General features: G+C 37.4%; 1 protein-coding gene across 4 annotated transcripts in view; it reads left to right on the top strand.

Annotated features, from left to right (window-relative positions):
• Positions 1-17,192, top strand: part of THSD4 (thrombospondin type 1 domain containing 4) — a 312,906-nt gene that overhangs the window by 45,513 nt on the left and 250,201 nt on the right. For all 4 annotated transcript variants that reach the window (XM_065688400.1, XM_065688397.1, XM_065688398.1 and 1 more), the window contains exons 2-3: positions 6,915-7,022; positions 10,912-10,981. In XM_065688400.1, coding sequence (XP_065544472.1) covers positions 6,994-7,022; positions 10,912-10,981 — 99 coding nt within the window. In that variant the 5' untranslated portion in view covers positions 6,915-6,993. The remainder of the gene's footprint in view (positions 1-6,914; positions 7,023-10,911; positions 10,982-17,192) is intronic.

Genomic DNA, 17,192 nt, shown 5'->3' with positions numbered 1-17,192 from the left:
CAAAAAAATTATTCTCTGAAGCACAACCTCTTGTATTTTGTTCCTTTTTTCCTGTGTGGAGGATATTGATGTTTGTATTTACAGTGTTTATTGAACAGTGTGAAAGTTAATTCTCATAGTAAGTGGTTAAAAATCTTGTGTTCTGCAAGAAGTTCTCACTAAATAGGTGGCTGAAAACCAATGTTTCCCCTTTGCAAAAGGAAGTTATCTTCTAACTGCACAATAATTATGTAATATACGTGATTTTTACTTAATGGGAGGGGTGTTTCCCAGCTGTGTTACTAAGAAATAGCTGATTATACCACTGAAATATGTTGTATGTTACTTGTACATGTGCCTTTAATTAGCTTTGTTGAAATATTTGTTTTCTATGACCTTTTCAAATAGGATATATTACAACCCTTGAAGTGAGGCTAGCGGGTCCTTGGTTTTCATGCAAAAGATAGTAGGTCCTGAGAACCATCATCTACCTCTTTGATTTAAACTCCAATTAAACGCTGTTGCAGGCCTTTGCTTTGAATAAACTCTGTGTAAGATAGGTTGAAAGTTAGAAGCTTTCCTTTCATTTCAGAGAAACACTGTGTTCTGGAAGCAGCTTTCATTAAGCAAGTCATGAAAGAAGCATAAGAAAAGTTCATCTTCTTTGACATATTTACAAGTAAAGAAATTGGCATGGCTAGAAGAGGCTCTAAGAGATTTCTGGCATTCCTAGTTGCTCTGAAATGCAGTTATATGCTTTGCAATATCAGTATTAAGACTTTTACTAGATAGGTAGGCTTGCGAACTGACATTTTGTACAATTTCTCTCAATGAAATATTCTATCCAGAGCGTTCTAACTACCAGTCATAGCAGGCAGTTTTACCTGAGTCTCCACAGCGTGGAGGGGGTCTTTAAGCAGTGTATAAACCATACCTAAACCATCAGTCTTGCTACTTATACTTGGTGTAAAGAAGTATCTAGGACAGTAACTTGTTGAAAATAAATCTATGCTCTTACTGCCCCTTTGTAGGCAACATTGTAGTTGTTTAATCATTCACCTGTATTTTTAACTGATGCTTATAGAAATATCAGGTGTTTCCAACTGACTTTTTAGGCAGCTAACTGTTCCTTTTTCTGTATCTTTGAGTGCCAATAATCAGATTAGTGTTGATCGGGAAAGGTAGAAAGATTGTTTTATGAAAAGGGTCTTTGACATGTGATATCCCCCTCCCTCTTATGTGTGCAGCTCCTTCTGCATCCTTAGTTTTGAATACTCAGGTGATAGTAAAAAAGAGCATGTTTTATTAAAATGTATGGAATGTGTCTTGTTCAAAGAGGTGGTGGTTTCTAATATGTAGAGCTGTGGTAAGTAGCACCTTTCATTGTTTTCAATGGAAGTGCTAGAACTTCTCTCAGTTCTTTGGGCTGATTAAGTGTGACTGCTCATAATGGTTGTCTGTGCAATGACTATTAGTGGGTCTGTTAGCAAAGTGAGCATGTGGACCATGTCCACGTTTACATGACACAAGTAGAATATACTAGTACTTACATTGAGTAAGTACTTTCGCATGAGAACAGAATTGCTTAGGTCCTTACGTACTTGTTATATATAAGATCTTTCCAGTTTGTTCTGCACTAGTGATACAGAACAGCTGTGGCAAGAGTTGGAATTCCTTAAATCAGTGAATGGTGACTGAAGCAAAAATGTTTGATTTGTGACACCCTTCAGCATAACAACATTTTTAAAAGCCAAAATTTGCATCTTATGAATGGATATTTTGGGAAATTGTGTATATGGTCACTGTTGGATTTCTCCAATTTTGAGTTGTTTCCTGGATTTTCAGGGGACAAGTAAATGTTATAGAATTGGATGCCAAATAGTCAGGTTATATATGTTTTTTCCCCACTGAATTCCAAATAAATGAGTTGAAATTATTCTTTGAGAAGTGTGATCTTTGCTGAATTAAGGAACAACTGTAGAAATGGGACTAAAATTTCAGACTAATCCAGGATGGTCCTCAACCCCACAATTGTTGGTTTTTTTTAGGGTCTTTGGTGTTCCTGTGTAGAAGCAGAACTTGATAGAAATGTGGGCACCTTCACCTAGATTAGTCTGTAAGGCATTGGATAAGGTGGGGCCCTCAGACACCAAGGAGTGTCTCTCCACCACGTGCAGAGGCTGTTGAGTCATGGCTGCCTATCACAGGAGCATGAGTCACTGAGCTGTTATGCAAAAGTAGATGATTCCAGAGGCTATGTTTAAAAGACAATTCGTAGTTGCTCCTGTGAATGTAAGAGGCTTGATCCTGTCTTTGTGTATGCTTTTGGTTGTGGAATATGCTTACTGGAGTGTGGGAGCCTGGTTGTGATATTTTAGGCAAAGAAATGAAAACTTCTGGATCTTGATCCAGTTTAGATTGGAGGGAGGCACTGAGCTTTTTTGGACTGCAGTAGTTCTGGACACACCCAGAAGGAGAACTTCAAAGTTTTCAAAGAATTTAAAGTAAAACAGAGAGGCACCTTCAGGGTTAGGTGGAGTTACTTGCAGTTTTTGTTTTAATGAAAACGTTTGCTCCATGTAAGCCTCAGAACTTTTCATCAGATATAATGCTAGATTTCTCTGTTATGCAGCTTTCAGAAACAAGTGTATGTTTTAATGTAGTTAATGCATATTTGAAGATATTAAAACTCTGGTGGTAGATGTCAGCAGCTGCAGTCCATGCTCTCAGGAGTATGTAAAATTATGTGGCTAGATAAACCTGGTGCACTGTAAGGTGCTTTATCGAAGCCTTGTGAATGTAAAGAATTTTGGATGCAATCCAAAGGACTTGCATTGAACATTGTTTAATAGATGTGAACAACTAAACTAATAGATACACTATACCAATGTGCAAGGCAACAGATTCAAAGCCAATCTTAAAGGGTATAATATTAAGTGTTTCTAACTTTTTTTCCTAAATAATAATAATTAAAAAAAGAGAGCTTTACACATCAGTGGAAATATGACTTTGGAAAGATGCTCAAGTTTCATAGCTACTTCAAGTTGCTATTGTCAGTAGCTGGCAAGATACATAATCTAACCAAAAAGATAAATGTTGTAGGTAATTTAACTTGGCTTGCTCTATGTTTAAATCAACAAGATAAAATAGGCTAAAAGCTAAGAGCAATTCTGAACATAATTGAATTAGCATATGTTTCTACGTGATGTATCTCACATGCTGGTGAGTTAAAATAGAGGGTGTTGGATTATTTCAGTAGGTACTGCGCATATGCATATGTTAAGAAATTTCTGTTATGGTTGGTACACAGATACATATATGTGTATGTGAGCTGATAGGACCTACGAGAAGTATAGGTTTATGCAAAAAAAAGTAATTGCAATTCATGAAGGTGAAATACCATCCACTCACAATACACAAGGGGTATAGTCACGTGAGAAATTGTGTGAGAGTTGTTTCATAATATTTAAGAGGTTAGGATAACTAATTCATAGGCTATCTGCAGATTTTAAAGGACTTTGTAGGAAGATGTTTCTTTAAGTTAATTAGCGCGGGGGAAATCTCACTGTTGACTTCCCCGTAAGCATTCTTTCTCTTTTCTTGACTTTCTGTACAGAGTCTGTGATGTCTGTCCTGATAATTCTGTACATGGCATTATTTAACTCTTTGGGAACTCTTACTGTGTCCACTTCAGCAAATTTCTGGGATTGCCCATGAGCCTACTCGCTTATTTATTGTCCATGTCTGCCCCTTTTTGAAATATCCATTACAAATTAGTATTTGTTCTATACTTTAAGACAGACACTCATCTGAGCCCTGCTGTCAAAAGACTGCCAAAGGGCTGCAGTGTCTGACTACAAGCGGACTGCTGGGCAGAGATGGTTAAGGAGACTCTGCAGGTAATAATGAGTCAGTGTCAGAGTAAATTTCAGCAAATACCAAGACAAAAGACGGTTATACTTAGCTCATAATTTGGTAGTATAACTGCTGAGACTGGCAGCAGCAGTTTGGAGGGGTTAGGATCACTCACCTTCCGCTCTGTGTGGGAGGGGAAGAGACTTTAAGCAGGGTCTTTTTATTCTTTTCCAGTCATTCAATGACCTGATACAAATTTTACTATATGTAATGCAATTCAATTCATGATAATTTCAATGAAATGACTGTCATTCCATGGTTGGTTGGTTGGGTTTGGTTTTTGGGTTTTTTTTTTGTTTCTTTTGTTTTCCTTTTCTCAGTTTCACAGTTTTTATTTTTCATTGTACTTGGAGGTGAAGCAGAAAATATTGCAGAAATATCAACTACTTTAATGCAGTGGACAAAGTCTTGTGAACTCTGCTTAAGTACAGGAGTGTGGGTTGTTCTGTTTGAGATATTAATATCTATACTGCTGTAAATAGGGTTACTAGAAAATCTTTTGCTACATAGGTCTGTAGTGCTTTTAAGTCCCTTGTGGGAAGGTAATTTCATTTTTACATTTGCAAGACTTAGTGCAGTTACTGGTACATAGTACACCCATCAGGCTTTAAAAAGTTTTCATGCTATTTAATCCTAGTGTTCACTATAGCTGTTTCAGTTATTGTGCCCTGGATCTTCTGGAATGATTGTCATGTTTGGACATTTTTGTATATCAAAACCACCACTGCCAAAATGACATTTCTTTCAATAGGCTGTAAGTACCTAAGCACTGAACTAATTTTTAAAACTCTTAAGTCATTTAGATACATGAGCAGCTTTTACACTATGAATGATATTTCAGAAGAAATGCATCTATGAGCTGCAGTAAGAAGTGTTTTGAAAAAGGTAATGAAATAGGGTTGAAAGTTAAGTTTGTAATGCAACCTGACATTGACAGTGAAGATAGAGCTGAACTGAAAAAATTGAAAACATATGCATGGACACTCTTTTTAAGAACAATCTGGAGATCCCTACCCCAGTTCTTCACAAAACTAGATCTGTAATAGTATCTTTTGGGCTTTTCAAATGAGGTGCAATTTACAAGATGGATTAGGGGAGTGCACATTTATTTTTCTGTGAGTTTGTATCCTGTAACAGTGTTCTGCTGAGATTGTGTCCCTCCAAACAAGGATGTTGCATAAAAGATTATTGTGGAGTGAAAAAAAAACCAACCCCAAAGAGAGTACATCTGGAAAAAAACCCTAGAATTATAAGAACTTGAAACCATGTTGGTTACAATCTGCGTCACTTGCATATAATCCATTTTCAGTAAGAGATATGAAATATTATTGTCTCAGTATGTCTGGTAATTAAGAGTCAGGTTGCAGGAAGTGAGGTGTGAGGCATTTGTTTCTTTCACAATTCAAGCTGTCTGTTAGTAAGTAGTGTCCTGGGGGATCTGTCTAAATGCCTTAGTGCTGTGTATTATAGACTTGCTGAACGTTTAAAGGAATGTAGCTTTTTCTGAATCTATGTGCTAAAAGTTCAACTGGTGTAAAGTGTTGCAGGAGAGACTAAAAATCTGTTTTCAGAAGTGCTACCAATCTTATAAAAGACAATTGTACAACATTAAGCAATGTAATTGGTGAATAAGTTTGAGAAAGCCTCATATCTACTGAGAACTGTGGATTGCAGAAAGAAAAGTTGTAGTTTCTTCCTCATGACTAACTCAAAACTTCTTACATGCAGAACTTTGTTATGATACTTTCTGAAGTGCTCAACTTTTAATGCCTTTCATTTAAAAAAATGAACAATTGAACAATTTAAATAGGAAAAGAGGAATTTTCTTTTAAAGTTGTTACAAGTATTTTGTGATTTCCTAGACTACTTAGCTTGTCCAGTTACCTGCAAACAATAAACATTTTCCTAGCAGCAGGATCTGTACTTTATCTAGTTGCACATTTGTAAGTTCTTGTAAGTCTTGTCCCTTTCTAGACAGATTTAAATTATCTGGCTACCTGACAGAAATGGAGAGCTCTTTATCTCCGAACAGCAATGTTCTCTTGTTTCTGTTCACTTTACTGCATTTCAACATGTAACCACTTGTAACTGCAAGATACAGGTGGCAGTTCACCAAGTTCTAAAATGTATGGATTTAGGTTCAGTCTTGACAGCATTTTATTTCCTCTTATCTTCCTTCCTTCCCTTCCTGCCTGCCTGGATTTGTAAGGTATTTCCCTACTGCAAAGATTTCTTTCCCGCCTGAAAATTCTGGTGCCGCATTTTAGGCGTCCAGTGTATGGTTACAAATTTACCAAAATAAGAATTCCCTATATGTTTAAACATTTGAGAGTATTTTCAAAATTAGAGTGTGCCTAGGTAATAGCTCTCTCAAGGACTGCTCAAGCTTCTGTGCATTTGCAGTAGTTGTGATGCAATGATAGTACTTACAAATGAGGATCAATTGAATTTGAATTTGGAATGCCAGATTTCCTCCACGACTGTGGGCAAGACCTTTAACTTCATTGTGATTGGGTTTGCCATCTGTAGTAGAGAGGGATCAACACTGCTCTTCTGTTTTTCACTTAAGAATCATTCTTGCATTGCACACAAAATGGGGAGTGTATTGATAATAATACTATACAATAGAAACTGGTAACCCAGTTTCAGTTATATGAAGTCTATTAACATGAGACTTTAAATAAAGCTGTTTGCTTTATTGTCGTGAAAGTGACATACCAGGAATATGAGATAAAAAAGGCAAGCAAGCTTAACATCAGATTTGCATCTTTGGGGTTCAGATCAAGATTTTGCATCCCATAGTCTTTAAGCAGAGTACTTTGTCACTGCTGAAGTCCTGTTGCAAAATATGGGGTGTGTCTGGTCTACTGATGTAACATACACAATTTCCAATTTGAATTGCTGTGAAGTCCCAAGAATTGAGGTAGAGATGACTAATGTAGGTCTGTATGCAGTTTCCTAGACATCCTGGAAAATGCTAAACAAGCAGTGTTAAATATTTTTCTCTTCCTTTTCTGTAGGATTTGTGTGTGATTGGCATTGTGCTGTACTGCAGTGAAGAGGTATTTTTCACTTCAAGAGACCTTGCATTAAAGGATCATGGTAGACAGTTTAATAGTTTCTTTGAGGTAAGTAATGCAATAAAACATGTAAAATCTTATTTAATATGTTTTTAATGCACTGCAGTAAATATCAATTTGGTTGTCTCTTTCTTTGGTGTTAAAAGTGTTAATATTACATGTATCATAGAACGATAAATAAAAATCTTGTCTGAAGACCAAATAATCAAGTACATGCATACCAGACATAGCGTTCTTTGGTGATAGTGAAAATAAGAAAGTTCTTGGCATTTGTTTATGCTTAGAGCATCTGTTAGTGTGTGCCAATTTAATGGTATATATTATTGGAAACTTGTTAGTTTGGTGGTGTGTTTTTTTTTTTCTCCTTATGAGGCTGTGCAACTGCAGTCGGTGGACTTACATTACTGATTTACATGTTTTAGTACCTGTGCTGCAATTCATTCAGGAATCTATATTGCATTCCTGAAGCAGTTGCCAGTGGGCAAACATAGGAAAGACCTTTCAGACAGTTTTCCTGACAAAGGAAACATTCAGCTGTTTCTAAGCTGGTCTGTCCAGTTCTGTAGTTGGGCAAGCAAATTCAGAGACAACAGGCAGCTTTGATGCCGCATGAGCAAAAGCTGACCTGCAAGGAGGGACAGCTGCCTGCTCTTTCATTTGTGGGGAGATACTGTCAGTAACACCTCATATCTAACTTTTCTTATGAATTTCAGACGTCAATTTTTGAATTGCAATTCTGGCATCCTTGTTAATATCCCAGGACAGATTCTACATCAAAATGGATCTGTCAGATATTATTGACACTACCTCTACTATCTTTCCTGTTGAGACTTCTCCCTGAATAGCTCCTGCCAAGCTGTCCCAGACTTAGACTGTTTTGCAGACTGTCATTTGAAATGAAGTCAGGAATATGAGACGAGTACTGATCACTTGACTAAAATTCTTTCACTCCTATCTGGGCAACCCATAGTTGGCCAGGAGAGACCTTCATAAAACACAACTTCTAAGGGACAGCAACCATGAAAGAAATCTATTTTGGTATCTCCAGCTTCATTTGTGGAGTGCTAATGCTGCAGTGACAGAGGAAGAACTCTAGAGGTGTTCTTAAATGGGGTGTTAAACAGCAAGCTTTTTCTTGCTACTCCTACAATAGCACTATGCAGCTTTGCTTTGCTCTGTGCCCCTTCCTCCCCAGTTAAACAAAAATTGGTATCGCCAGTAAAAGATAGTGAGCATGTTTGCTCTTTGTGGCTTGGGTAGACTGGCAGTTTAAAGCCTGACTTTATTTTACTAGTTACTTGGCTCAAATAGTGCCATGACTGTGAGAGCATGGGCTGTACCAGAAAGGAGGGTTCTTACACAGAGGCCTGAGTTAAACAGCCAGTGATCAGCTGCAATTGATACCTGATCTGTCCATGTGTACTTGACAAGTTTTGCCTGATTTTGAGGAGCGCTTGTTCTTTTTGGCTTTTCTACACAGTAAGAATACTTAAAACAAACCTACTGAAGTTGGAGAAGCATACTTTTGTAGCTTGAGAGGGCTAACGTTAGTCAAACATGACAAATAAAAAGGCCTAGTCCAGAGAAGTTAGCCAAAGCAAGCTACTGAGGGAAATAACATTAAAAAAATTAAATTGCCACACACTGATTTGAAGCTAGAGGTTTACCTCAGGATAGCTTCAGTATTCCTGGCAAATCTCCTGTGTGTTTGAAATAATAGGTTGATAGCCATTGTTTCTGAGAGATCCAAATGCAGATACCAGAAATGAGTTTTAAAACTAGCTTCATTGTCCTTGAGCATGTACATACAGAGGGAGATTACAGTGCAACTTCATTAACGAATGGTCAGGAAAGGCTTGACATGGTGTAATCACACATATACTGAAAGTCTGCGTTTTAGAACTGAAAATTTTAATCTGATAAGTAATTTGCTTTGAAGATTATGGTTCTCACTCAGTTCAGAACTCCCAGCCTTGTGCATGATTTCAGAAGAATTTACGGGTGAAAATCTGTAGTCCTTAAGACAGATCAGAAAAGTCTTGTTTGAGGATGAAAGCATTCATTTTTCTTCAAAGTTTGAACTTTCTTTCACATACTCTGAGGGATTATAGGGAGCAGAAGCCATAAGGGACCAGGGAGTGGGTTGGAAGATTCTGACAAGGAAGTTAAATAGAATTTGCTGAGGATGTTAAATATAATTTGCATGGGCTGGTCCTGTCAATCTGTGCTCTGCCTACTTAGAAGCTTCTTATGTTTTCATTGAGAATAGTTAGGGGATCACTTGAGCACTTGGAGAAAGGATACGAAGGTCAGCTAATGTCAGACTTGATGCTGTCACTTTGCACTTTGGAGGTCTGAGTTCTGTTTCCAGCTTTGATTTCACATGTGATTGGCAAATCAGTTTCCTCATTCATGCCTTTGGCTTCTGCCCAGCATTGTAGTATGGGGCCTTGCTCTGAACTGCACATTTTGACTCTTTAACTGTGGTTTCTTTATAGTGGCCTACACTGGCTGTGATTTCAGCTACCTCTGTATTTTTCTTCATCATAAATGATAGGTTTGTGAAATATAATACTTCATTCTAACGGACTTTTAAAGTGTGTTAAGTGTTGTTTTGTTTTGTTTTCTTAAATTGATGTGGCAGTAAGGAAGTAATGATTTTTTCTTACCTTTGAATGGTTTATTGCTATGAGAGGGGCATAGACTGGTGATGAAGTGATGATAGGCCGTGTGCAATCAATACTTACCTAATGTTCCTTTTGCAGTATGTTAGCAAAAACAAACATAGAAATCTCAAGAAAAACATTCTGCTTAGTATAAGAATATAGGTATTGGTGGTAATGAAACTAGTAGTATAAAAATACCTCTTTCTGTTTAGAAGGTCTGTCTCTGAAAATACCTAAAACAATGAGAAATATTTAAAGGGTTACTGTGTAGGGAGCGAAGGAAGGAGCTGAGAGTGGGAAGCACAGCTGGATTTTGTCTGGTCCATTAGCTTTCACATGGATTTTGCATCCAAATCCATCAGTTTTACTTCTGCATTTAAATTCAGCAAACCATTAGCAGCTTTTCTCTTTATAGAGGGTGCAAAGCATAGTCTTTGTAGACGGGAAGTTCAAACTCCTAGTAGAAATAAAGATACCTTGATTCTACGGTTGTACCTTTCTGTGTTTTCTGATGAAGGGCCTTGCTACAAGGCAGCAAACCAGTCTCCAGTGCAAATTATAGCAAACAAAAGACTAAGCTAACTGAGCCTAACTTGTAACAGGCTCCTAGGAGTCATTACAGTGGTGAGGCTTGACAGAACAAAGTTTGTTTGGGCCTGGTTCCCATTATGACTCCTTTCACATTGAAGATGTGGGGACTGGGGTGATGCTTGGCTGCTTCTGCTGAGTCTCTGGTGAGCTGTGTCTGCTACTTTCCATCTTCTGTGCCCATTAGGTTATTCAGTTTCTACAAGTGTTAGGCAGCTGGGGAAGAACCTATTTTTCTGCAAAATCATGGTGATTCTTTACATGTTTCTTGTGTGCTGGAGGTGGAGTGCTCTTCTATAAAATGAGGAGCCAGAACCAGAAGCAGGCTTAGTGCACAGCTGGGCAAAATCTTACTTAGCATTTTAGAAAACTTGCAAAGCATATGTCAGTTTGACACCAATGCTGAGGTGTTAAAATGTGAACTGCCAAGAATATTTTAATTTAAACATATATGTGAAATGCTATCAATGGATTCTACTTGATGCACAGACAGATGTATGTAACTGGTACTGTCTGCTGTGCAAAGAATGTCATAAGAACGCCACATACAGTTTAGTGGGTGTGCTTTGGTTAGTAATGGTACTCAGGAGTCTAAATAAGTTCTTGCAGTATGAAGCTCTGTAATAGGTTGTAGATATGTGGGTTTTATTAATGGTAATTATATCACCTGTTTGCTTTTTCAGACTTCTCAGTTCGCTAGCAGTGCTGGGATTTCAGTTTGTCATCCCACAGCCTTCAATTGAACACAGAAAGGTAAGAATTAAAAATGTTCAGATTTTACGTACTTAAAGGTAAATGTAGAAAACATTAGAGTAAGAGGCATAAAGCAATGCAATCTCTGGGAATAATGTGGCTTTTGTGTGTGTGGTTTTTGGGTTCTTTTCTTAAAAATATAAATATGTACTTGGCTGAAAGAGGCTCATCATGGTTAATTAGCTGAGTGGTTGTATCGAGTGTTTTATGTCACAAATAGGCCAGTGGCAGCTTACTCAAGCTCTGAAGGATTTTTATCATGAAAGACAAAGAGGAAGAATTCATGTCAGTGAGAGCTGTGGTCAAGCACAGATTAGCACAAGCATCCATTTGCTTATAGGTAGCTCTTTCTCTTATGGTGATGGAGATGTCTGAAACAGAAGTTGGACCCAAACCTCTGTTGCTAGATTTAAGTTGCTAGAGGTCAGAGCTGAAAACTGCTATTGTGCTCTTGTGAATGGTTCACTCATCAGATGCTGGCATGGTGCACCTTCCATCCTGCTCAGAATTCTGGCTGGGATATTTAGGTTAGGTCTTTGCATGGCTTTTCAGGAAAGTAGTGGACAGTTTGGAGAGCAACAGAGGAGCAGTGATTATCTTCAAGAGCTTTTAAAATCTTACCTCTGAGCGAAACTTGAATGAATTCAAGTTGTTTAATCTAAAGAACAGAAGTCTGGTGGGAGAGGCAGGTAAAATCTCCAGATACTTATGAGTGCTAAGGAGAAGGCTATTCTTTCTGTCTGCGGTGGAATAGATGAGAAGACGTGGATTTAAACTGGGGTAAAGGAAACTTAGGTTTATTATTAGGAAAATCTTAGGGTAAGGATATAAAGAAGAACAGATCATATTGACTGGGTAATGTTTAGAATTTCCATGATGGAAGTCTCCATGAATGTGTTGGACAATTGTTTGTCAGGACTGATGTGTAAGTATTGGTGATTCTACCAGACACCTGAGGGGAGACCCTTTGAATGCTCTTGATTTCTGTGTGCTGTGACTTTATATCAGTGTTGTTCTCATCTCTAAATTGGTATTCAAGCACAACCAATTCTGCTTTTTACAATAGGTTTAAAAATAATAATGCAAGATATGTATTTATTTTTAAATGGTACTTTTTAAGGGAGCAAAAGGCAAGCGTGCGGGGTTTCCTTCTTTGTGCTGTCTTTAGGGTAAAAAAATTTTGTGGACAGTAGCTCCGTAGGTATGGGCCCAAAACCTGAAGCCATCTGACAGTTATAGCTCCTGAAGAACACAGCTGTTATGTTCAAGTCCTTGTACAGCCTAATTGTATGACAAGTTAAATGAGGTCAGTAATGAAGCAGTTTGAAACTGGCATGGTCCAGCCTGCAGCATTTCTCAAGCTGCCCAAGTGCTTTATTCTTAACCTGAGTACAATGTAGTATTCTTCAATAGTTTAGGTCCCCTTTATTTTGTTGTGCAGTTGACATGGTCAGGCTGCTCTGTTTTCGGTACTCTGTCTAATTAGGCATTCTTTTGTAACATTGACAGTGGAGAGATGCTGCAATCCAGCTTTCAAATGGCCTTAGGGGGAAGAAGATCTACTAACTAAAACAGAGTAAGTCAGAGAAACAATTGCTTCATTCTGTGAAGCTCCAGAATTATTTTTATAAAATCAGATTCTTTGTTTTCAGTCAAATGAGAAATGCCAGAGGTCTGGAGTGTCTTCTTACTAGTTAAAGGGACTGAAGGCATGGTACTAAGGGACACAGTGACCACCTTGGAGCTGTTCTTTTTACTCAAAACAAGGCAGGCAGAAGTTTCTAGTGATGGCCTCATGCAGGCTCCAAGGCTGTCTGTCATTCTTGGCTCTTACTCTGTGGGAGAAGATTCTGTTCATGCCGAACTGTTTTTTAGACTGGAAGTCTGTATTTATTAAATTTTTTTGAAACCTTTGGACACACCTATCAGCTCCAGACAGGAGAGACTGTTAGCAGCTCTGAAGGCCAAGTCAGACATGTATCTAACTGAGTGCGAGTTCTCTGCTTTGTAGCTCTGGAAGTTGTTCCTGTTCTTTTAATGCAGAAACCTGGACAAGTGTTTGCTGGCATCTCCAGACAGCATCTCCTATGTATTTCTGTGTCCATCTCTGCTGTTTGGCAGAGGTCCTGTGTGAGAAGAGGTCAGTTTTGCAGGAAAAAAGGGAGAGGAGGGAAGGATTTCATGAAGAATATGTCATTTTACCCTTGCAGTGAATAACAAAAGTGGTGCTTGGTAACCCTCATACATATCCTCAGAGGGTACAGTGTGTGGAAACTGAGTAACTAGAGCTGAGTTCTATTAAAACATAAGGTTATACCCCAGTATTTATTTTGTGTTTATTTTGCAGCTTAAAAACGTGCGCAATTGATGCTTGAACATGCAGTGTTGGGAGAGTGTTTGGATTCTGTTGTGTACCCTGCATATACTTATTTTTGCTCTGAAAGCTCTGGACAGAGAAGTAAAATTAGAGAACTGGACTTGAGTATTTTGCTGAATCATTAAGATATTTCCAAATAGCCTATATCTCCTTACGCTAAAACTTTCGGGAAAATGAAATAAAACCTAGAACAATCCCCAAAGCAACTGATGGAAATGCAGCTGTTACTGCCTCTGGACACACACAGTACAGCTGAGATGTTGTTTTTTTAGGACTTGAGAACACTTACCAGGAAATACTGTTTTGTGCTTATATTGAAATCTTGCTAGATTTTAAACTTTTGTTTCTTTTTGGAATCCATGTTTAAAGCCATACTAGTTTCAGAGAGGCTGACATAATGTAGATTTTTGAACAAAAATCTGTGTGTAGTTTCCTCTCTCTTTTCTTGTAAGAGTTTTTATTTAGCTTCAGTATATTAAAAGTACTTAAAGTACCTTTTAGCCATTCCTGACTTAGTGGCATATGTTTAGGACTTTTACATGAAGAAAGGAGTTTATCTTCTCAAGCAGCAATTTTTAATCTTAATTTTTTTTAAAGAGAAATCTCATCAACAGAATGTGGAAGAGCAGCTCAGCAGGTTGCTTTCCTCAGATGCACACACACAAATCCATTTCTGCTATGGCAGTCTGGGGACTGTTAGCTAGAAGAATTGAGGCAAATTACTTCCATAGCGGGGAAGTCAGATAGTGGAATTAAGATTTGGGGAGATCACAGGAGATGGGAAAGTTTTATTTGTTCTTATTTGCAATTTATTCTGTAACTCTTCTGATTTCAAGAGCTCCCATCCTCCATCCCCATACTAAATGCAATACTTGTCCCTTCTTTTGTTACTCTGGGGAAACTTACACTTGGCTATTAAAATAGAAATGTTTTGAACACTAGCTGGTCAGACGGTGCCTTTTGGGTGTGTGGAGTTTGGTTTTGGTTTATTTTTCTTTTTAACGTTTGACTGGACAATGTTTTCTGCTTTTAGATTTTATAATGGAAGGTTTGGAAGCTTGTCTGTCATACAAAGGCAGAATTGACCAATACAGAGTTTTTAGTTTCAGAAATACCTGCTGGCTGATTTTTATATAGAAGCTTTTGTGTATGTTTACTTTAAAAATGCCCTCTGCTGTCAGAATTGCACAAAACCAGAAAACAGGGAGTATCTTTAGATCTTCATCCATCTGAGCTTATGGTGCTGCTCTGTTTATTAACCTTATCTCTGTATATAACACGAGTTTGGACAGTAATCCAAATACATGGTATATTCATTAGTTAGAAATAAAAATTCCTATGCAAAAGACTTTTATGGTTTCTTGCTGAAGACAGGGGTCATGGTATTGGCCAGTGGGTTCTTGGAGGGTTTGTGTGTTTTGTTTTTTTTAATGATCTAACTTACTTATTCCTCATTAATAGTACATCATTTCTAAATATCAGGTGTACTTCTCCATAAGGCCAAAATGCTCATTGATATTACCAAAGAAAAAAAAGGAGGAAATGTCATATGAAACCAAATGATTGCCACTTGCATTTAAAAATCATCGAAGCTTTCTGAAACTGGTTAAACTGAAATCTTCCTTAATATTTAAACAACTGACTTTCCTTGTCCATCAGTGCTGGCCCTCCTGCTGCTCATCATGCAGTCAAGCTCTCTGTTCTCCCTTCCTATGCTTATTTTATTGAATAAATATTAATTCACATTATCTGGTGTCATGCTGTGATGAACAGGAGGTTAAGACATGAAACATTAACAGTGCTTCTCCCAGATAACCACTTAAGTCTGTATTCCCAGTTTTTTGTAAGTCATTGCTGGACAGAGTTCTAACTAATCATGTTGCTGTGCTAAGAAAGTGAGCTGTAGTTATGCCTTGGATTTGTTTTTTTTAGTAAAATTGGTAATGCAAATAGTAATAAAGTTTGTCCAAATAGAATTTCTGATGTAAGTATTGCTTTATTTTATAATCTTGCTTCTGTTATTAGCACTGAGCTGCTTTGATTTTATGCCTATCTTTGTTACTCAGCTGTAGATTAGTATTGACTTCAATGAAGGTACGGCATCTTAGCAAACTGATTTTCAACGCATGGAAGAATTGTCAGGATTTATTTTTGCAAGCATTTTGCTGGGGCACTGCAATACTGTTCAAGAATTTTGAGCCTGTTTGGGCTTAGTGTTGTTTCTTTATGGAGGCTCTAAATTAAAGAAGAAATAAACTGAGTGTTACCTCTTGCTATTAGATATACAAGGTCACTATGATCGGAACTCTGTATTCAAGTGAATGTGGCTATACTCCCTACAAAATCTGGAGATGAATATGCTTTACAGTGTGCGTGATTGACACCCCCCTCCAGCTCATGTTGAATTTGAATATGCTTGTTGGAGGGTCATCATGGACATGTAAGTGGGAAGGTGGAGGGGAGAGTGCACAAAGAGGGTGATAACTTTTAAGAGTACTCTTTCAAGTGAGTAAGAATTTGGTTACTAAATCTGACTATGATATCATTTTTAGGATTCATATAGGAAGTTTGGTGCATAAATGTGACCCTACACCTTCATTTATATTGTAATAATGCCAGTGAATGACAACGTTCCTTCAGTTCTATTGCTCTTTCACCTTTTCACACCCTATAAAAGTCACTGTTCTTTTAACTGAAAAGGAAACAGCTGCCTAATACATCTGAACACACTGTAGCAGAGTAAAATGTGAAGCATGAAGTCTACTATATCCTTGAAAAACCGAAAGAAATTGGAGTTAGACAAAGTAGTTAATATCTAAACTTGGATTTTGGCCAGGACACCAGGGCTAATGCCTAATAGTCTAATGGTGCTAAGGAGTGTCATGGGATCTCCACCATAGCTAGTCACCACCTTGGTTTTAGGTATCCTGAGAAGTAGAAACATGTAACAGCCGAAGGCTGTGTTCTTTCTTGCAGTCCAGGTAGGGTGAAGCTCTGCCTTAAGGTTAAGAGTGACTGAAATGTAGAACTTGTCAGGACTTGCTGAGCTGGAGCTCAGCTCTTGCTAGCAGGCCTGCTGCAAGTTGCTATGGTTCTGTCCTGCTGGGCTGTGTGTGCTAAACAATTTTACTAGAGCAGCTTAGTCGCCATGAATATATGTATATATATTATATTATATTATATTATATTATATTATATTATATTATATTATATTATATTATATTATATTATATTATATTATATTATATTATATTATATTATATTATATTATATTATATTATATATATAGATATATATAACATATGTGTACAGCTGCTGTGTGCATGGTCCTGGCAACAAGTGGGTGCACGTGTCATGATTTTTTTCTTTTATTGTAATGTTTTTCTTGTTTATAAGATATCTGCTGTCTGTTGTATTTTTATACACAAATTCCATAAACACTACCAGTTGAAATGCAGTCCATATTCCTCTTGCAGTTTTCACTGGTCAGTATATCTGCATGCCTTCAGCACAGTTGCTTGACTAACTGTGTAGATACCCATGCCATTACATTCATTGAAACTTTGGTAAAGGCCTTTCTAGGTATTAATATTGCTATTTTAATTACAGTGATCTTTAGGAAACAGACGATTTAGTCCACACCAAGACTTTTCCTTTAAAATCAGACTTTTAGTGCAACAGAATATTTAGAACAACAGCTGAAAGGATTTTCTTGATATCTCTGCATTGTTACTAATTCCCTGTCCTTAATGATGTGTATTAAAATGGTTAAGAAATAAAATTCTTTTTTTGTGTGGGGAAAGGAGACAGGGTAAGGATTATACAAATTTTATG

This window comes from Lathamus discolor, chromosome 8 (genome assembly GCF_037157495.1).
Source record: "Lathamus discolor isolate bLatDis1 chromosome 8, bLatDis1.hap1, whole genome shotgun sequence".
Lineage (NCBI taxonomy): Eukaryota > Metazoa > Chordata > Aves > Psittaciformes > Psittacidae > Lathamus > Lathamus discolor.
This window is presented reverse-complemented; position numbering and strand designations above follow the sequence as displayed.